Source organism: Octopus bimaculoides, chromosome 2, assembly GCF_001194135.2.
Source record: "Octopus bimaculoides isolate UCB-OBI-ISO-001 chromosome 2, ASM119413v2, whole genome shotgun sequence".
In the NCBI taxonomy this organism is placed as follows: Eukaryota; Metazoa; Mollusca; class Cephalopoda; order Octopoda; family Octopodidae; genus Octopus; species Octopus bimaculoides.
The window spans coordinates 131060231-131083746 of record NC_068982.1 but is presented as its reverse complement, the minus strand read 5'-3'; the positions used below and the strand labels follow the sequence as shown (position 1 = coordinate 131083746).

The 23516-nt window shown below is 35.2% G+C and overlaps 1 protein-coding gene across 2 annotated transcripts in view; it reads left to right on the top strand.

The window, feature by feature from the left end:
* LOC106867959 (hyccin) overlaps positions 1–23516 on the top strand; it is a 327707-nt gene that overhangs the window by 266051 nt on the left and 38140 nt on the right. For both annotated transcript variants that reach the window (XM_014913039.2, XM_014913040.2), the window contains 2 exons: positions 18123–18218; positions 19787–19990. In XM_014913039.2, the coding sequence (XP_014768525.1) occupies positions 18123–18218; positions 19787–19990 (300 nt within the window). The remainder of the gene's footprint in view (positions 1–18122; positions 18219–19786; positions 19991–23516) is intronic.

Genomic DNA, 23516 nt, shown 5'->3' with positions numbered 1-23516 from the left:
CCTCGGGCCGACCAAAGCCTTGTGAGTGGATTTGGTAGACGGAAACTGAAAGAAGCCCGTCGTATATATGTATATATATATATATATATGTGTGTGTGTATATATGTTTGTATGTCTGTGTTTGTCCCCCCAACATCGCTTGACAACTGATGCTAGTGTGTTTACGTCCCCGTAACTTAGCGATTCGGCAAAAGAGACCGATAGAATAAGTACTAGGCTTATAAAGAATAAGTCCTTGGTTCGATTTGCTCGACTAAAGGCGGTGCTCCAGCATGGCCGCAGTCAAATGACTGAAACAAGTAAAAGAGTAAAGAGAGTATTATCATTATTATCACCAATGTTTACTATAACATTCATCATCATTGTTATAGCAAACATTAAAATACCTGCCTATGTATCATACTTAATGTATATACACCACTGAAAGATCAGGTAATGTGGTATTTATCCTGAAGTGACACCTCTTAAACATTGTATTGTAATGGTGCATTTGTACAGATTTAACCAATGATATAAGTTCTGACTATCTCAAATTACTACTGTAAGTTTAGTATTTGGAATGGGACAGATTTCTAGCATCCTACTTCTCTTTCCCTAACAAGTAGTTTGTTGCTTTTTAACCACAATGGAGTGAACATTACATCTGCATTTCCATTGTTGGAATTACAATAGCAAGTGAACTAGGACAATGTAGGTTGAGAGGACTCTTTAGTCTGTTCAGAAACATAAAAGCTCCCTTAGTTCTTGCTGGTGCTACAATAAAATGCACCCAGCACTCTCCATGGGAGTATGAGACATTTTGGCACAGCTGTCTTGGCACTATTTATTTGGTGCCACTGACTTGAAAAATGACTTGACATCAGACATTTAATGTCTATCTCATTTTAATGTTTTTCCTGTTCTCTCTCTCTCTGCTTATACAATGGATGGCTGAAAACATTGTATAATTATAATAATAACAATAATAATAATTATAATCTTTCTACTACAGGCACAAGGCCTGAAATTTGAGGGATGGGGGATAGTTGATTACTCAACTGGTACTTATCTTACCAACCCCAAAAGGATGAAAGCAATGTTGATCTCAGCAGAATTTGAACTTAAAATATGGACGGACTACCACAAGGCATTTTGCCCAGCATGCAAGCGATTCTACCAGCTTGCTGCCTTATATAATAATAATAATAATAATAATAATAATAATAATAATAATAATAATAATGATGATGATGATAATGATGATTTCAAATTTTTGCTGCAAGGACAGCTTAAAGGAGGAGATTAAGTTGATTATATCGACCCCAAGTGCATAACTGGTACTTATTTAATCAGCTCCAAAAGGATGAAAGGCAAAGTCAACCTTCGTGGAATTTGAACTCAGTATGTAAAGACGGATGAAATGCCATGAAGCATTTTGCCCAGCATGCAAATGATTCTACCAGGACACTGCCTTATAATAATACCAGTGAGCGCAATCCTCCGCCAAGGCAACACCAATGTCCTCTCAATGATTAACCAGAAATAATTTTTAAAATGAGAATATCTGAAATAAACTCAACTACTCTCACAAACAAGAATACTAAAAATAAACCTGACTGCTCTCAAAAGTTAAGTAAAAAAAAAAAAAAAAAACAGAAAAAATAATCTAGAATTCTTGTCTGGTACCGGATTTATCCCAAAATCTAATCAGTTTGTGCCAGTCATGAGGCCAAACACCTTGAAAGTTTCATCCAAATCCATCCAGCAGTTCTTGAAATATCTTGTCCATGGACAAACAAACAAAAACACGACTGAAAACAATGCGTCCGCCTTACCAAAGGCGGAGGTAATAATAATGATAATAATAATAATAATAATAATAATAATAATAACGATGATGATGATGAACTTATTGTATACAGTGCATAGGTGCATTGCAACTTGTGTGAGCATCTAGATATGTTTGTTTGTATGTGTAGTCTGTCTGTCTGTCTCTCTCTGTGTATATTTTGTGTACACATGCTTGTGTGTGTGCATCTGTGTGTTTGCATGTGCACGCACCTCAAGTACCAAAGTGTGCTGTTACCACAGCATGTTGAATGTCCAGTCAGCTGTGCCAAATCATCAGCTCTCAAACATCCACACCCCAATCATCTCAATTCATCACTGTAAGTTAGTATTAAGGAAGGTCATCCAGCTGTAAAAATCCTACCGGAAATGGAATATTTTAAGTGAGATCATTTTGACTTAACTAGGTAGACAGTGACTTCTAAATAAGAACTAACTCAGGTAAACACTGACTCACCCAGCCAAAGCTAGAAATGAAAGCGAACATAAAAATGATCATGATCATGATGACAGTAATGCTAGGTGTAGGAGAAATGGTAGGGTGCCAGATGAAGTGCCCCACAGTATTCTTTTACATCTCTTTTTACTCTTTTTACTTGTTTCAGTCATTTGACTGCGGCCATGCTGGAGCACTACCTTTAGTCGAACAAATCGACCCCAGGACTTATTCTTTGTAAGCCTAGTACTTATTCTATTGATCTCTTTTGCTGAACCGCTAAGTTACGGGGACGTAAACACACCAGCATCGGTTGTCAAGCAATGCTAGGGGGACAAACACAGAAACACACATATACATATATACGACGGGCTTCTTTCAGTTTCCGTCTACCAAATCCACTCACAAGGCTTTGGTCGGCCCGAAGCTATAGTAGAAGACACTTACCCAAGATACCACGCAGTGGGACTGAACCCTGAACCATGTGGTTGGTAACAAGCTACTTACCACACAGCCACTCATATCCTGCTATCATTGATGCCATTTCCTCGTTTTGGGATCAAGTGATAAAGTACCAGTCATGTACCAGGGCTGGTTCAATCTAAAATTTGTAACCTTTTGCTGATGTGATAAATTATTATTATTATTTTATCATCATTATCATCACTTTTTTTTTTTTTTTGGTAATTATTATAAGTAGAACATCTTAAAGTTAATGATAGTTGTCTATAATAAAAAAAAAAAGAAAGAAAAAAGACAATAAGTAGCAGAAAGCTAAACTACAACCAACTGGTCCATTGCCATGAATCCATCTTCTATTTATTGTTGTGGTAGAAAAAGAAAGTAGTCGTATTGTGAATCATTTATAATGATATAAATGAATAGTGGTTTATATGTAAAAACAAAACCTTTGCCAAAACAATTAGATTGTTTCAAAAAGAGTTTATAATTCCAAACTCAATTATCTTGTATGTGGTAGTAGTGGTAGATGTGGGACTGGGGGGAATCATCTTGGAGCAGGCCTCCAGCAATGTGGAAGCAGGTTTCTAAACTTTTAACGGCAAGAGAAGATAAGCCATTTTGTGCATTGCATCTAGTACTCTGTCTTCTCTCCTACTCAGTAGAGATCGACTCCTTCTAGATAAAAATGCAGATAAACCCACTGCCGGCCACAGGAAATTAAAAACTTGCTTGTCTCATTATCTTTTTTTAGCTCTGTGTGTGTGTGTATGTGTGTGTGTTAGGTTAATTATAGCTATTATGCCAATGAGAAAAGGCAGTGAAGGAATTAGACACTGACTTAACCTAAGTTTGAAGTTAGTTACTTCTGATCACCAAGCTGGTCTGTTGGCCGATGCACCATTTCTAGAATGCAATGCATTGAGTAAGCGATGGAAGCATTTCATACTTTTCATAAAAATAAATAAATAGATAAAACTACTAAATGTTTAATATACTCAAAGTGAATGGCTCTGTCAGCTGTTTGTGATAAACATTCTGTTAGTGCAGTGCATAAAAATAACTATCTGTTATAAAATTTAGTTTGCAAATAAAAATAATTTTATCTAGTTATTTAAGATACTGTATAAAAGGGAAAAATTTCATTGGATGTATTGGAATAGTAATGGTTACATAAATCTAAATTAAGTAAATCTTTTTAATTTAATTTTATTTTGCTTTGTCTTGTCTTGTGTGTGTTCATAAATAGATAGACAGCATTACTGACAATAGAAACTAACAAGAGTGCTTCTACCTGCTTGTAATAACAACCAAATCTCTTCTCAAATCAAAGTTTACTGTCTTAATAATAAAAATGCAGCTTTGGTGATGTAGTTCAAAATAAATAAATATAAGATGGAGTGGTCATTGAGGGAACGCCTTTGGTCATAGTTCTACTTTATCAAATCTAATAATGGGTTAAACAACAACAGAAGAATTTAGCTATTTATTTATATTTATTTATATTTTCTTTTTACACAAACAGTTTTCATTCATAGAAATAAAATATTCATTTATTTCTTTATTGCCCATAGGGGGCTTAACATAGAGGGGACAAACAAGGACAGACAAACGGATTAAATCAATTATATCGACCCCAGTGCGTAACTGGTACTTATTTAATCGACCCTGAAAGGATGAAAGCTGAATTTGAACTCAGAATGTAACAACAGACAAAATACTTCCTAATGATTCTGCCAGCTTGCCTCCCCTATAGAAATAAAATATTGAGATACAAATATCTGGTCATTCAAACCACTAGAAAGAGCAGTCCAGACTCCCTTATATTATACCCTGCCATCTTAATTATGGAAAAGGACACAAGATAGTAGTCATAGCTAGAATGTTGTCTCCTTGATTTAGGATTACATTAAACTAAACAAAAACAACTTATGTACAGCCAATTGATAAACATTTTCTTTTAAACGTTACATTTGAATTTTTCTCATCTTGCTAACATTGGCAAAACAGTTCTATAATTTGTTTTTATATGAATTAATTATTGGAACAAGTGCCTTTTATTTCTGGGTTTTTTTTTTTTTTCATAATGCTAACCACTCACCAACGATACAAGAAGAGTACTTAGCTATCAGCAAAGCAAATACTGTTATATATTCAACAAGTGCAGTACAATGACTATAGTATATGATCATATTCAGTCATCTTCTGAATGTAGAGCAGCCTCAGTCACAGTCTCTGTATTAAAATCTATGAAAAAAAATACATTAATTGAAATCATCAACTAATTTTAGTTCGTGCATGTGCGGGTGCATGTGTGTGTGTAATTGGGGTGTCTGTGAGGTACCTTTAAGATATTGCAAAGAAAGAAATTTGTAGGAATTGAAGGGTTCAGTGCCTCACCTTCCAAATGTTATAAGTTGTGTGTGTGAGTTTATGTATGTCTTATTAGATGGATAGATTTCAACAAGTAAACAGAACATAGAAAGATTTAGAAGTAGTCTTTATACAGTACTTTGGATGCAAACACAGCTTTGTAAGTTTCAAGCAGACACATGCTGATTGTATCCAGGATTGTACTCATCCATCTTCAATGATCAGAGTTAGCTGATGATTTGTGATGCAGCAAAAAAAAAAATGCACTCTTCCTGAGTATGACAGGTATGCATCTACACAAAACCTAAGCAGCTCCTTCTGTATCTTGCATGCATTATGCATGTGCACCCACACCATACACACACTTGAGAGATATTTGAATTTTTTTTTTGTGTGTGTGTTTTATTGGAAGATCTCTGTTTCTTTATATAATCTTATGGTTGATGTTTAACCATGCTGTGACTTGTGGTGTCCTATAGAAAAAATGCCAAGTGTTATATTGTTGTTTCACCTTCATCAACTCTGGTTGAGTACTTTTATGATCAAAGACTTTCCAGCTTTGACCACTGCATCTTTTTATGGGTATCTAAGACCACATTATTCAGTGTAGCCTTCTCTTCTCTTTAAATGGTAGTGGGTAATTTGAGGAAGATTTGACTTCTGTTTCTAGCAAGTCAAGCAGCCAAATAAAGGATTTCTATAGATACATGTTGCTGCCATTGCTCTTGTTAAATATTTCTTATTTCTTTACTGCCCGCAAGGGGCTACACACAGAGGGGACAAACAAGGACAGACAAATGGATTAAGTCGATTATATTTAATCGACTCCGAAAGGATGAAAGGCAAAGTCAACCTTGGCAGAATTTGAACTCAGAACGCAGCGGCAGATGAAATACCACTAAGCATTTCGCCCGGCATGCTAACGTTTCTGCCAGCTCGCTGCCTTTGTTAAATATTTCTGATCTACTCTGCACCTATAGATATGTACTACAGAGGTTAGCTAAGCAATAGTTTGAGAGATAGCCCATAAGTTTTGCACTTCAGATATTCCAAATTTTTATCTGTTTAAGCCTCTAAGAAGCAAAATAGTAGTCCAGTCATTGTATTTTCTAACCTTGTTTTAACATTTATATGTTGTTATCCAATTTTCTTTTGTATGATTATAAAATGGTGGTGACTACAAACTATGAAAGATGTAGGCATAACGAATTTGTTCATACTGATGACATATTATACAGAGAAGCATTGAAGAAATCATCATCATAGATTTTACATCTATTTTTTTCATGCTAGGATGAATTAGACCAAATGTGTTGAGGCAGATTTTCTATGACTGATGCTTTTCCTGTTACCAACTTTTACCTCTGTTTTCTAAGTTGGGTATTTTTATTCCACTGGTCCATCCCCAAACATTGAAAGTGACAAGGATTGTGGAACTATGGGACTTCTGTTTGCCAGAGAATGTAAACAAAGACATTGGTTTTGCTCAAGCATTATTAATGAGGACACATGGAAATGACTTTCACACGTGCATGTGCACACACACATACACTCATGCATGTGCACACATTCTTCTCAGTTTCTAGCTACCAATCCCAGTCACAAGGCATTAACCAGACCAAGGTTATAGCAGAATAAATAAACAAGATAAGTTTTATTACATTCCTCTTTTTTCTCCACTTCTTTCCAACACACATATTCTGTGTATACAGGTCAATGACCTAAATGAAACAGCAACCAAATCATGTAATCATACCATATGATCTTAAAGAAATAGGACATATTGGATAACATAGGTCAAGATACTCAGGGTGAAAAATAAAATACTTTTGATCACAGGTACTGTGGATCAGGCATGGGACTAACCAATAACAATTTTGTTTATTTTAAATATCAACTATTAGGCTATAACAGTATTGTGGCAAACCTTTTTAGCCTGGCATGTGGAAATTTTAACTTCTTTAATTAACCTGTTATTGGCATGTTACTTACAGATCTACAAACATTGTAATTTTAAGTAAATGCTAATAGATAAGTATTTCGTAACATGATATTGCAACAATATTTCTTTTTTCTTTTATCTTTTCAATGTTTTGCATGCCACCTAATAACCCATAGCATTTCACTGTTAATACGCATGTCATAGGTTTGCTATAACTAACCTACAGGATGATGTGAATATCTACTTTTTTTTTATTTCCTTAATCCATTATTAAGATGTGAAACTGCTACAACTAAGTTTTAAATTGCCAAAAGTTATCTAATGGACTATTAAAAAGCAAAATGAAAAAAAACATGCTGCATGTCTTCCTTAAATCCTTATTTAGACATTTGGATGTCTGCTTTTCGTTGTCTCTAAGCAACCTTTAGCTGTAGTTAAAGCAAATAAGATTCAGAATCCAAGGAAACTGGTATTGGCTGCATTGGCTGGAATTCTCAATATTTTTTTCCTATGTATTGTCAAAAAAATCATAACTGTTTATCATGTTTGCATAAATTGGAATAGTAAAAAAAAAATGTCCTTATGGCTGGACAAATTTTTATGGAAGAGTGAAAACAAAAGAACTCCATTTGTATGATGATGGTGATGTTTGTTTTTGATTTTTCAATTATAGCTAGCCCATGACAAGGAGGCACATATACACACACACACACACACACACACACACACACACACACACACACACACACACACACACACATAGTCAGCTTGATATGTAGAGTAGAAGCCTATAAACATTCTTCCCCCATCACTCAAGTACAGTTCAGTGCCAGATAGAATGATGCAAGCTCAGAACTCTTCATCTCAGTTGACCAAACTATACCATTGCTTCTAAGTAGAAATATTTACTTCATATAAGCAAACTTGTTCAAAATTACTAGAATACAGAAAGCTGAATTTCTACAATAGCGCTTGTTTCAAAATGTACAATTAATCGCATTGGCAACTAGGAGCTAATCACATTGGCAACTAGGAGATTAGGCAAAGCAAATCTATTAAATAGCAATTCATACTTAAAGAATGTGAAAGATAATTCAGGTTCTACTCTATTTATCCGTTTTTCTGGAGCAGTTGCTGTAAACTTGTATTTTCTGTAATTGAAATATGTTGAATGGTTTGTCTGTTAGATAGCTTTAGGAGGATTATCCCATTTAATCTAAATTTGAAGTATAAATGATTTGAAGAATAAGATAAATAAAAGGTATCTATTTCAGAAAATGGGCTAAGTTACAGAAACAACAACAACAACAGTAAATAACTTAAACCATTTCTTATTTAAGCTTAAGGTCAATAGTTCAGGAATACAATTAATTACATCCATTCCAATATAATATTGGGACATTATTTTATGAACTTCAAAAACATGAAGGGCAAAAATCACCTTTGGTATGGTTTGAACTAAGAACCAGTTGGGCAATGCTGAAGTAATCAATTTAGAAAAGGTATTCAGTTGTCTCTCTCCTAAATCTAATTTAATTAGTGAAATGTTGAACATTATAACTAAGAAAATACATTTAGTGAGGAAGAATTGTATCATACCTGTCAGTATATACTTTTCTATATTTAAGAGATGAGGAATTATGTACATTATTTACATTATTTACATTTGATGGATATTTGTCCTCATCTTATTCGTTGTTAACACAATGTTTCAGCTGATGTACCCTCCAGCCTTCATCAGGTGTTTTGGGGAAATTTCAAACCTGGGTTCTCATTCCTAAGGTATTCTTCTTCTTCTTCTTCTTCTCATTTAGGTCACTACACCATATACCCCGTGGGCATATGGTGTAGTGGCTAACAGTGCAGGCTACTAACCCCAAGATTCCGAGTTCGATTTCAAGCAGTGACATGAATAAGAATAAGAACATCGAAAAATACTTTAGGAATGAGAACCCAGGTTCAAAATTTCCCCAAGACACCTGATTAAGGCTGGAGGGTATATCAGCCGAAACATTGTGTTAACAACAAACAAGATGAGGACAAATATCCATCAAATGTAAATAATGTATGACATTCTTGTCAATGATAGTGCCTCAAAAAAAAAAAAGCACCTAGTACATTATAAATGGATTAGCAGATGTGTGGAGACATTGTAAGGTCCTGGAGGACACTTTAGTCTTGTCTTGAAGAGAGCATAGCTCCCTCTCTAGTGTTGGTGTTATGAAAAAATGCACTGCGTACTCACTGACAAATAGTTGGCATTATGAAGGGCATCCATCCAAATGAAAACTAACCAAAAGAATCATGGTCTCCTAGCCGCACTTGCAAGAGTAATAAGCCAAATGTTAACTGACTCAAACTAAGGTGTCTTGTCCAGTCCTTGTCAACATGGAAAGTGAATGTAAAATTATGATGACAAAGATGATGAGGCACATGGCCTAGTGGTTAGAGCAGCGGACTTGTGGTTGAGGGATCACAGGTTCGAATCTCAGACTGAGCGATGTGTGTGTTTATGAGTGAAACACCTAAGCTCTATGTGGCTTCAGCAGAAGGTAAGGGCAAACTTCTGCTGACTCTTTCACCACAGCTTTCTCTCACTCTGACGGACCAGCGTCCCGTCCAGGTGGGGAACCTATACATCAATGAAACCAGGGAACCAGCCCTTATGAGCCAGGTATGGCTCAAAAAAGAACAAACAAAACAACAACAATGATGATGATGATGATGATGATAGAGAGTTTGTTGGCAGTAGGAAAGTCTGTTACTTCTGTAGTGGTAATCTTAGGAATAGCCCAGAAATTACTAGATTCTGATCTGACTTCTTGAAGCTCAGTTTTTCATGCTTCCTAAATTCAAAATATTTTTTCTTAGCGGTTCTTTTTTGTCATTTTTTTTTTTTATCATAACATAATTATGCATTTTCAGAGATTTGAAGCATTTCCTTTTATTTTTCTGATGACAAATGTTCCAAATATTTCCAATGGTGAAGTTGGCAGATATTTGAATAATGCACATATTATCACATCTCTTGCTAGAGAGCACATAGAATGAAATGGATCTGCCAGTTCTCCTTAAATCTCTCATATAATATTAAGCAAGATTGACACAGATGTTGTGTGGCTGATATATACCCATCTCATGACAGTAAGGATCTGCAAATTTTGTCCAAATTTCTTTGGTCGACTATGAATATTGCAAAAAAAAAAATATTTAAAAAATTCTGAAACTGGTGTACTGGTTTTGTTTTTATATTTAATTTACTATTGATTAGTTAAATTTTATGTATAAAATATTGATTGTCTTTTTTCTTATTACAAACTTTTATTTATCTTAAATGTTAATTCAAATGTCAAAATGTTTGTTACATTGTTATACAGTCTGTAATGTTTGCTTAAATGTTTTGTGAAAATATAATGATGAGGAGGAGGATGATGATTTATTTGCTATAAAGGTGATGACAGAGGGTGACAAAAATCTAGCAAAGGGCGTTTGTGTGTGTGGTGGGGTTTACTAACAACACCACACACACACACACACACACACACACACACATTGATACTGAGAAACACATTATTGTAACGATGATAAAAAAAAATATGATAAAAAAATATGAAGTATATGGTATATAACATTAAAAAAATATATATGATGTAACTCTCCTGAAAAAGAGGGACATCTAGAGCCAGTCAATGAGTCCTGTCATGCAAAATCTTCAACACTTAGGGCTTGTACCCTCTTCAGTTGTTGTTTTCTGACTTACAGGCTTATACTTTGAGTGGTCCATTCACTCGTGCCACTCTCAACCACTTTTCAGTAAATTTATCTGAGGACAGCACTTCTCTCTTCACTTTTCTTTTTTCTTGTAGTGGCATTATGGTCTTTTCTTCCTCTTGACCCATCTAATGACAGTTTGCCATATTTTGGCTTGATTGGCTCTCTCCTTGTCCTTTGCCAAGAAATCAGAGAGTAATAATGAACGTTGATTGAATTAGGTGTTTGTCTCACTTGTTTCAGCATTAGTGTTGATAATGGTGCTGGTTTGGAGAGCAGAGCATACTTGCAAGACTTTCTCTTTGAAAGGTGGTCATTGTAAACCCCTTCAATACTTTGGCAATGGCTTGGATTTCTTCTACTGCTATTGTCAGTGCTCTGAAGGCTGCTGCTCTTATTGCTGTTGCAGTTGATGTTGATGTGGTTGTAGTGTTGGCAGCAACATTTGTGCCATCATTATAATTTTACCATCACTTGCCATTTGAAAAATTGGATTTAAAAAAATAACAGCACAAATTCCAGATCAAAATACAATTAGCCTCTTCTGAAAGGGGAGTTGTATAATGAAACTACACTCATCCAGACCCAATAGATCTTATCCAGTACTCTTCTATACAATAATTTTCCAAATATTCAAAAGGGTCAATATTTAGTGAAAATTCTCAGAACCAAAGATGACTGTTTTGCCAGAGTGCTAGCCATAGTAGTTATCATAATAATGATGATGATGATGACGATGACGACGACGATAAAAATAATCCTTTCTATTATAGGCACAAGGCCTGAAATTTTTGGGGAAGGGGCTAGTTGATTACTCAATCCCAGTAGCCAACTGGTACTTATTTTATTGACCCCTGAAAGATGAATGGCAAAGTTGACCTCAGTGGAATAAGAACTGAGAATGTAAAGATGGACAAAATGCTGTTAAGCATTTTGCCCAATGTGCTAATGATTCTGCCATCTTGTCACCTTAATCATGATAACGATGATGATAACGACAATGATAATAAGTAGTAGAGTGGATCTCAAAAAAGTTGACAAATGGGCCAGAATGGTGAAGAGATTGTGGCACTAATAAGTGGAGATTGTCCTTGTAGTAATTGGCACAGCTACCCAAAAGGCAGATGAATACTGGAATTGAGACTTATTGCCAAAATGCAGAAAAGTGTCATTTTGTATTCTGTAAGATTCCTAAGAACAATTATTGAGATTTGATGAGACTTACCACCAAATTTCAGGATTATCCTTGCTAATTAAATTAGCATGCAATAACTTTTTGATAATAATAATAATAATAATAATAGTTGTGGTGGTAGTGGTTGAATCTGTTGTTGCTTTCTTTTTCATTTTTTTTCATTTGCAACAGCAGAATTTGACTGTTCCAGTTTGAGTATCATCACTTCTTTTACAGAGATGCTGTAGATGTAGGTTTCTGAATACTGAATAAGTTATTAATGTGTAACTCCAATAAATTTTAACAGCTATCTACCTTGGAATATTACTTTAAGGAGGAAGAATGTAACACAGCTAGAATATTTGTTACCTGAAATTTTCAGGGTCCATTCAGACCTAAAATCTCAAATTGGTATTTCATCTTTTCTTGATAGAAATCAATTTAACTGTTCTGAAAAATGCTGTGAAAATGTCTTAAATGGTGGAGCACTAGATTAACTGCTTACTTTTGTTCTCCTCCATTTTAACATTATGTCTCATGGGGTTGTGATTTGCTTTTCATCTTTCTGCGATCTACAAAATAAGCAGTTGACATTACTATATGTAAAAAAAAATTATGTAGCCTTGCCAAAGGAAGAAATCAAATTACTGTAATTTTATTTGGCAGAGATAACTTTATTACAAGGTTTTTCAGGGTGTTTACTCTTTTCCTTGTTTGAATCATTGGACAGTGGCCATGCTGGTGCATTTCCTTGAAAGATTTTACCTGTCAAATTGACCCCAGCACTTATTTTTAATTCTGGTTTTTATTCAGTTAGTCTCTTTTTGCTAAGTTATGGGAATTTAATAAAACCAACACTGGTTATCAAGCAGTGAAAGACAAAAACAAAGGCGCACAGATATGTACACACAGAGAAACATTTATACATATTATCTTTTACTTGTTTCAGTCATTAGACTGCAACCACTCTGGGGTACAAGCCTTGGAGAATTTCAAGTTGAATGAAATGACCCCAGTAAAGCCTGCTACTTATTTTATTGGTCTCATTTGCCAAACCACTATGTTACTGGAACGAAAACACACCGACTCTGGTTGTCAAGGGTGGTGCTGGTGGTGGTGATGGGAGACAAACACTCACACACACACGGGCTTTTTTCAGTTTCCATCTCCCAAATCCACTCAGAAAGTTACGGTTGACCTGAGGCTATAGTATAAAATATTTGCCCAAGGTGCCAAGCTGTGGGATTGAACCTAGAACCATGTGGTTGAGTAGCAAACTCCTTCCCTCACACAAACAACAAACTTCCACACAGTTTCCATCTACCAAATTCATTTACAAAAACATTGGTTGACCAGGCATTATTGTAGAAGACACTTGTCCAAAGTGCTTTACAGTATGAGTGAACCCAAAACTGCATTTTTTTTTTTAATCTATAAATGTAATATATTCTCCTTATATGGAGTTTTAATGATAAATATGTTTACTTTATGTTATTTATATAAATGATAAATAATAAAATATTTTATTTGAATCAGTGAGCTTAACGAATAGTACCAAGATTTGGACTTCTCGTTTTGACATATCTGATATGTGTATATCTGCATAAAAATGATTTAATATATTATTGTGATGTTATTTGTCTAAAGATGTTTAGCTAGCCATGTTGTGCATAATACGTTGCTAAGATGCATTGGTAAGATACTTCAGTCGGATTCATTGGTAAAATAATAATACTTGGAGGAAAGCTGACTGCTTTCTTTCAAATAATTATGACTACAATTAGTATTTGTGTTAAAGGCCATTGATTTTGTGAGTCTCACTACTGATCACCCTACTTCCCTTTACCATTTTAAAAATAAATGCCTCTAAAATAATAAATTTATATTATTAGAAGCACCGGCAAGGATATGAGGCATAGGCATGGAGGACAGGTGTAGGACATGGCTTTGTGGGTAAGAAGTTTGGTTCCCAACCATGTGGCTTTGAATTCAGTCTCCTTGTGCAGTACTTTGGGAAAGTGTCCTCCACTATAGGCCTGGGCTAACCAAAACATTGTAAGTGGATTTGGTTGACAGAAATAGAAGTCTGCCAAATGTGTGTGTGTGTGTGTGTGTGTGTGTGTGTGTGTGTGTGATACACAGGTGACATCACTGTGATGGTTGTAAATGAGCATTAGCTTCCTATAAGCAGTGTTATTGTTTTCAAATCTTCTCTGGAAATCATGCCTGGCCATAGAAAGTTATTACCTTGCTTGGAAACAAGTGTGGCTGATGACAGGGAGGGCATCTAGCTGTAGAAATCTGCCTTTACAAATTGTCTGAAAGGTGGATATGCAAAAAAAAATATGTGAAAAAGGAAAAGAAAACAGAGCTATTTCATCCTTCTGGAATCAATAAGTACAACTGTAGTACTAGTGGTGATATAATTGACTAACCCCATCACCCACTAATTTCTATCCCTGTGCCTATATTAGAAACGATTGTTACAGAATTATTCTGCTTGTTTGATGAGTGTAGGGAAATCTTTTAATTTTATACCAAAGTTTGACTTGATGACTCATTCATGTGGATGTTTTTAGGCCTTCAACTCAGTTGGCTTAAAATATATTAACATTTGAATAAGGTATAAATTGTTGCCTGGAATTTGTTTCTTTGCTTTTGTCGAGTCAGTCAGTTACTGATCCAGCAATTATTAAATCCTGAAAATCCCACAGTGTTGTGTTGTACTAAAAATAACAAGACACTTTACTTGCTTTGATCAAGTGTTGAAAACTGAGTAAATGGCTTTGATGTGTAACATTGGCTAATCAAGTAAAGGAGACAACTTTGAACATTTATGTATTATTAGGCTTCATCAGAAATATCACCTACTCTTTATGATTTGGCTGATGAAGTCTAATAAGGCAAAAGTATATCTCCTGCTTGCTTGGCAAAAGATATTAGTCAATATTTAATATTTTTTTAATCACTATGTTTAACCTTACTATGGTTATTCATGTTACTGTAAATATTAGAAACTATCAAATCTGGTGAGCTGATCAAATCATCAGCTTGTTGGACAAAATACCTTACAGTATTTCTTCTGTTCTTAGTTCAAACTTGGCATAATTCACCATCATATTTCACCCTTTTGGTTGATAGAGTACTGTCAACTACCCATCCCCACTAAACTTCAGACCTTGTGCATATTCAAAACAATTATTTAAATATATCATCAGTATTTTTCATAATTAAACTACCCTTAAAAATGTTTGGTTTGTTTAGAATGTCTACAGCAAATTGATAATATAAATAATATAATAACTAATAATTGATTTTATTTTGTGACATTCATACCTTTCCAAGTAACATTTCCATGTGCAAAGTCATTTCAAGATATATACTAAATTTGGCAACAATTTAGCATCACATCAATACATTTGTTAATTATGAATAAAATAATGATTTTTCACAGCATTATAGCAACACATGTGAATTGAAATGGCTTTAACTAGGACTTGAAACCTTGTTACCAAGGTTATATGAGAGTATGCTCTGGCAGCCCATCGCCACCATTTTATCTTCCTTCCAGGTACTCTCACTCACTCTCAAATAATGAGGTGTAACCATGTATTTCCTCAATGACAAGACATTTTTGCTCATCCTTCATAACCTTCAACACTTGACCCTCTTCTTTCTCAAATATACTCCCACGCAATCAAGAAGGTTTTTACCTGTATTTATTTTATTTATTTATTTTTCTTTGTATGTGTGTTGCAAGTTATTTGGTGACCTCACTAGTGCTGGTAGCAGGGGGAAAAAAAGCACCCAGTACACTCTGCAAAGTGGTTGGCATTAGGAAGATGTCCAATTGTAGAAACTACAACAAAGCCAACATTGGTGTCTACTGCAACCCTATGTCTTGTCAGATTTTGTCAAACCATCCAACCTCTACCAACTTGGAAAACACTTGTTAAATGATGATGATGATGACGACGACAATGACAACGAGTGCTTATAACCAAAATATTTAGACATTTTAATTAATAATAATTAAATGTCTAAATATATTTTCATCAAAAATAACAGTAGAATCATGAATCGTGATGATAATTCAAAAACAACTGTAGATTGGTTTGGGTGCACAAAATGTATCGAAGCCCGAGAGAATGGTGCTGGATATATTATTGTGTGTGTGTGTGTAACGTGAATTTACATAAGGCCTGTGTATCATGTAAAAAGAGCTGGGCGTTGAAGATGTTGGCCAATGCATACAGGAAATGGGGCCACACTCTTACAGATATATAAGGAAAAAGGAAATATGTATAATGTGTACAAGAAAATGTTGTGTGTTGCGAGAGGAGTGGTGAAGCTTGACCATAGAATGTTGGATCTCAGAGATTATTGGACCTAACAGATGAGATGACATAGATTGAGACATATCAAGATAGGGCACATTGGAGTCATGTCCAACACATACTAACAGCATGAGTTGGAACTGTCTTCATTGCAGATGTTAAAATGATAATGTGAAGCATGCTGATGTTGATTCCCACTTTAGTCTTATTATTTTTCTATATGCTGTACTTTCTGTGTGTGTGTGTGTGTGTGCATGCACATGTACACACACTCTCATGCACATTAATCATATGTCATAAAAAATACTTGTTGCCAATTCCTCAGTGAATTGTAAAAGGCTTGCTATCCACTCCAATATAATCAATTATACACAGGAAACAAATGTAAATTTCAGGTTAGCTCAGAAGCATTTACTACCTAGTTTTCAACATAGGTCAATGCTGTACTGGGATGTATTAGTCTGCCTTCTTACAGACCACGTGTGAACAGCTGAGGTTATGACCAACACAGGAGATCAGTGAATAAATGAACAGTTACTGGAATGATAATAATAAAAACAATAATAATAATATTGGAAAGAGAAATTAACAATGAATTTTAGTTCAGTTTCCAGGCTGTTCTTACAATTTTTATTTTCCTTTGTTTTTTGTTTTTTGTTTTTTTTTCCTGTACATAAGCGTAGGTATAGCTGTGTGTTATGAAATTTGTTTGCAGCCATGTGGTTTTAAATTTGGTTGTCCTTCTGCATGGCACTACAGAGGGTGTCTTCAAATTGTATCCCTTGGGCCAACCAGTGTTTATGAGTGAAATCAGTTGAGGGGAACTTGCAAAGATGCCCATCATATATTACATATGTGTGTGTGTATGAGAGAGAGAGAGAGAGAGAAAGCATGTATTTAATGAATGCCAGTCCAATTGTTATCATTGGTACTGCCTGAGCAAAAAAACAATGGCATTGTTTACTAATTCCAGTGAACAAATACTTTCTAGTTTAGCAGATGTGTGGTGATTGGTGAACTACCTCACTTTAAAAACAAGTGTTGGCAACAGCAAGAACATCCAGCTCTCAAAATCTGCCTCAGTAAAGTTTTGGACATAAAAATGATGACAATGGTTAAATGAACATAAAAGCAATGATGTGTGTGTGTGTGTGTGTGTGTGTGATCATTTAATGTCCATCTTCCATGCAGTTATTAGACTGCTCAACAGGATTTGATGAGCTAGAAGACTATCAAACTCCAGCGTCTGCTTTGGCAGAATTTCTACAGCCTTTCTAATGCCAACTATTTTACATGTACTGGGTGCTATTTTCATAGCACTGGCACTTTTGAGGCCACAATGTGTGTGTGTGTGCTTATCTCTTTTAATATATCTATGTGACAAGTTTGATATGAAACTACATAAAGTGTATAAATCTGGATGTATGTGAAATTACAATTTAGTGTAGTGCTTCTGAAGGTAGGACTCTCCATCAACTAGTACATGGCATTATTTTGGTGGGGAGTGAGACCTCGGTATGGAGTATAAGTAAGGAACAAGGGAATAAAACTTGCAATCAACCTTTAATTAAAACTTCTTTTGAATATGAATATATATACTCTATACTAGCTTTGTCTGTTCAAGGTGGAGTGTACATTCTTCATGGAAAATTGAAGTGGGACATGGGAAAAAATGGTTGAAAAGCACTGATTTCATGTTTGTAAGCTGATACTAAATTTTATGTCTGTGTATGTATCCTAGTGAAATATAATAATTCAAAAGTACTCTGTATGTTTAAAGTTTTTTTTTCTTCTTTTCCTCAGGCAGGAAATACTGACCTATGTGATGCAGTGTTACAATGCAGATATTGCTTCCATGTCTCCTCAGTCACATCAGTCCCTCTGTGACACATGTCAAAGGTATGTCATTACTGAAATAGTTGCTTCCTCATCTCATTGATCAGATATAAAAAAAAATATTAAAAAAAAAAACATAGCCTTCATTCAAAAGTGAGTTGGACTTTGTAGCATGCACAATTTCTTCACTAATTGTTTTAGATACCCATGTAGTTTCAGCTAGACATAGCCATCTTCTCAGCCCTCACACTCTTCACCCCATCAGATATCAAAGTTGTGGGAGTTGGAGGTGAGAGGTCTGCCCTAGCACTTGGCTACTATTCATTTTCATTGAGTAGATTAGTGCAGTGTTAGGTGAAGTGCCTTACTCAAGGGTACCATGCTTCACCCAGTTTAGGAATGGAACCTTTATAATCTTATGGTCATGAGGAGATAGGTTAGTAGATAACATTAACCCTAGTACTTGTATGGTACTTTATTCTATCAACTACAGAGAGACAAATTGCGAAGTTGATTTCAACAGGATTTGAACTCAGAATGTAGACAGCCAAAAGAAACACTGCAAGGCATTTTGTTCAACACTTTTACAATGATGCCAGTATCCCACTCTAAATACATGCCTTCACTTGAGCATCAATAACGATGAAAGATCTATTAGGTATGCATCCAGGAATGAGCTCTTCCCTCACCACTCACTTTGTTCTGTGATGCAAGCTTGTTATTTGTGTTTCATATAAAATACATCAGGTGGGATACTGGCATCATTGTTAAAGTGTTGAACAAAATGCCTTGCAGTGTTTCTTTTGGCTGTCTACATTCTGAGTTCAAATCCTGTTGAAATCAACTTCGCAATTTGTCTCTCTGTAGTTGATAGAATAAAGTACCATACAAGTACTAGGGTTAATGTTGTCTACTAACCTATCTTCTCAAAATTGCTAACTTTGTACCTAAATTAGAAAAAATTACTTTAAAGCTTAATGATACAAGTCCCAATTGTTATTAAACTTGTCACCATCATCATTATCTAATGTCTGTTTTCCATGCTGGCATGGCTTGGATGGTTTGACCAGAGCTGGCCAGCTGGAGCTGCTCAGGCTCCAGTTGTCTGTTTTGACATGGTTTCTATGGCTGGATGCCCTCCCTGACTCTAACCACTTTACAGAGTGTAATGGTTGCTTTTTATGTGATCCCAGCATGGCTGGTTTTATATGTGGCACCAGCACAGGTGCTTTATACATGGCACTGGCGTTGGGTGCTTTTACGTGGTATCAACATGGGTGCTTTAACGTTTGATGTTCCTGACAAGGGTCTTTTTGTAAATTGAAATAGGGAGTCTTGAATTAAAAATTAACTTTTACCAGAGTAAGAAGGTGATCTGGTAGAATTATGTTCTGATTCCAAATTCTGCCAATGTCAGCTTTGCCTTTCATTCTTTTGGGGTTGATAAAATAAGTATCAGTTGAACACTGGAGCCAGTGTAATTGACTTAATCCCTCCCCTCAAAATTGCTGGCCTTGTGCCAAAATCAGGAAGAATTTTCTGATCCAAATTTAGAAAGTATTGCCAGTGTATCATTTTAATTATCATAACCAACTACTCTGATATATGTTGTTTTTGAATTTCTCTTTCAGGATTGCAACGAATGGCTTCAGTAGATTAAGCTTCCCAGATACTGATAAGATTGATGGAAGCATGATAAGCAGCTGTACGAAATCTTCAGACAGTTTCAATGCAAAATCCGACTTGAAGAACAGCAGTGTTCACAGTCCGGAAGCTCGAATACCCGTTTCATCTCCGCTGCTTATAGAGATGCTCACCGGGGTCTACTTTACGATGTGAGTACTTGATGTCCCTGACTCATGCCAGCAGTGTAAGAACCCCTAGATGCTTGTCATAGAGCGGCAGTTTTGTCTTTTTAACGTGTCATTCTTTAACAATGATGTCAAGGTGTTGGATGACACAGCGTATCAAATATAACACTAGAGAGTTATTGAAAATTTTTGTATTTGTGCCTGGTATGCATTGCATTATAAGAGACACATGCACACAAGTAGAACTTCCTCATAATCATTTCATCCTAAGTGGGGTGTCGGTCTTTGTATAAGTGGTTGTGTGAGTGATTGCGTGTTTGTGAGTGATTGTGTGTGTATGAATGTCATAAAAGATTAATACTGATAAAACAAAGAATTGACTAATAGTTGTTATGAATGACAAAATCTTTGTTCATAAATAATCCTTATGTGTGTGTGTGTGTGTGTGTGTGTGTGCATGTGTGTGTATATTTGTATATGATGTATATAAGACACTTTCTAAATTAATCGTAGTATGAAAGGGGTGTGTGCTATCTTGATTCCATTTGTTAGTAAATAAATGAACGCAGTTAAGTGACAGAGTTGAGTTTTGCGGGGAAGACATTTCAAAGTTAAAGAAACAATTATTGTTATAAAACTCATTTTGTATCCCAGTAAAATATGTTACAATTAAATAACAAACTCTGTGTTTTCTGATAGATCTCATCATAGTCACTGTTTACTATGATTCTCTTTCGACTGAGTTTCAGTACAGTTACTACATATTTGGCATTCTATAGTAAATAGATATGAATGTCTAGTATTCAATGTAATTATACTGTTAGTTAGTCATGTCCAGAGGTATTTCTCTCAATGGTTATTAACTGCAGGCGATCTTTTCATGTTATTTTAAATATTAACAGAATTTCAAGAAGAAATTTCATTGAGAAATCCTAATCATGTTTTATTCCTGTTTTTTTTTTCTTTCTTTATATTTCATATAATCCCAAATTGTATTTTTTCTTGTTTTTTTGCTCCCTTTGTATCTTTTATTTTTTTAATATTTTTATTTATCTGAACTTTTTTATTTAGACTTTTTTTTTTTAAACCTCCCAGCAAATTTCAATTCACTACTTTCTCTACTTCTAACATCAAGCTCCCCTGCCACTGTCACTTTATCCTTCACCCCCCTGTCTGCACTTCCCTTAATAATCACCCTCTCCCCACCAATGACTATCACTTTGTTTTCCCACCCTGTGTCTGCTCCTCCCCCAATATTTTCCTCTCCCTCTTTCCTGCTGTCCCCACTTTTCTATTCTGTTCATTTTTAAAATAGCTGGTTTATTGTTCCACCTCCAGAGATGTGGTTGTCAGCATTGTGACTGAAGACTGACCTAAATAATTGAGAAGGAACTATGTTGATTTTCATCCAGCCCTGGGCCATGATTCATTGTGGGGGAAGGTCTTTTATTTATTTATTTTTTGTTTGCTTTGTTTTATGTTCATTTCTCCTCATTGTCTCCTAACTTAAAAAGGACCAGAAAGAGTGTGGCAGCTGCTAATACTGATCCCTTTCCTTCATCACATGAATCTCCCTTAATAGTGCCAACTCCTACCCCTGTGCAGTGTTTCACAGTCAACTATAAAACTACAAAGCTTTTATTGTATAAAATTTTAATAATCATTATAGAAGCAATAGATAATAATCTACTGAAACTATGCTGCATTTCACTAATAATTACACACCAAATACTGAGTGTTTAACTTGTCTTAAAATATCTGATTCTGAGCTGATAAAACTCATAAATAAACACAACACTGTTGGAAATAGCAGCAAAATCTCACTCAAATCACACCATACAAAACATTAAAAAAAAATAAAAACAGAAGGAATCAATATGACTCAAGATATACTTGTTTATCTTTTACTTGTTTTAGTCATTGGACTGTGGCCATGCTGGGGCAATGCCTTAAAGGGGTTAGTCAAACAAATTAAATCCTGTACTTAATTTTTTTTAAAGCCTGGTACCTATTCTATCAGCCTCTTTAGCCAATCTGCTAAGTTATAGATATAAATACATCAACACCAGCTGTTAAATGATGGTGGTGGAAGGACAAACACATGCACAAAAACACACACACACACATATACATGTGTGTATATATATGTCTATATATATTAAGCCGAGGTTAACTTTGCCTTTCATCCTTTCGGGGTCGATTAAATAAATACCAGTTATGCACTGGGGTCGATGTAATCGACTTAGTCCCTTTGTCTTTCCAATGTTTGTCCCCTCTATGTTTAGCCCATGTGGGCAATAAAGAATTATATATATTAAGAAAAAGGAGGCTGTCAGAATTTTGTATTATTCTTTATTAGTGCTTTCATTCATTTAACCAAATTCTTCAAGAAAAATGGAACCAAAATAATTATTTTTGTTCAATTTTTCTTGAAGAATTTGGTTAAATGAATGAAAGCACTAATAAAGAATTCTCCAAAATTCTGACTGCCCTCTTTCAAACACTATACTACACACACACACACACACACACACACACACACACACACACACACACACACACACACACACACACACACACACACACACACACACACACACACACACACGCGCACATGCGCACACACACACACACACATTCATTCATACAGAGGATTTTTTCAGTTTCTGTCTACCATATCCACACACTAGGTCCAAGGCTATAATGAAAGACACTTGCCCAAGGTGTTACACAGTGGGACTGAACTCAGAACTATGTGGTTGGGAGGTGATCTTCTTATCACACTGCCATGCCGGCACCTATATCTGATATCAAATGAATGGATGTTCATGACTGGGATGCTTTTTGATGGGTTTGATTGATCAAGGCTGATGCAGGGCGAAACAAGAAGAATCTCAATGTAAAAGGTAGATGTAGCACATGGGGTTTTATAAATTTGTTTATCCTAGTACATAGCAAGTAGGAGAGGTCAAGCCCCTTAAGATATAATTCTATGCTTCTATCTTTCATCATCATCATCATTTAATGTCCATTCTTCCATGCTTGCATGGGTCAGTTGGAATCCATTGAGGTAGATTTTTATGGCTGAATGCCCTTCCTGTTATCAGTTCCTCCCCTGTTTCCAAGCTAGTTAGTATTTCCTCATGGCCATATATGTTTTCATGGAAAGAATGGAAACAAACAACACCACTTGTATGATAGTGACACCCATTTACAATTATTGCATGATGTCAAAACAATGGGATGGACACACATACATATAAATCTATATCTATCTTTGTCTATAGGTACTTAGAGTAAATCCCAGCTGTTTCCTCCTGAAGCACATCTACTTATACCATTATTACAATTAATATGTAGTTACAGTTGTATTACAATTTTTTCTCTGTCTGATGAAGTTCTAATTAGAAATTCCTTTATCTAATATGTGAATCATTTTTATTTCCTATCAGCAAGTGAAACATGTGTAATGGAGAATAAAAAATTTCCACTTCCCTGTTCATATGTATCATCATCATCATCATCGTTTAACGTCCGCTTTCCATGCTAG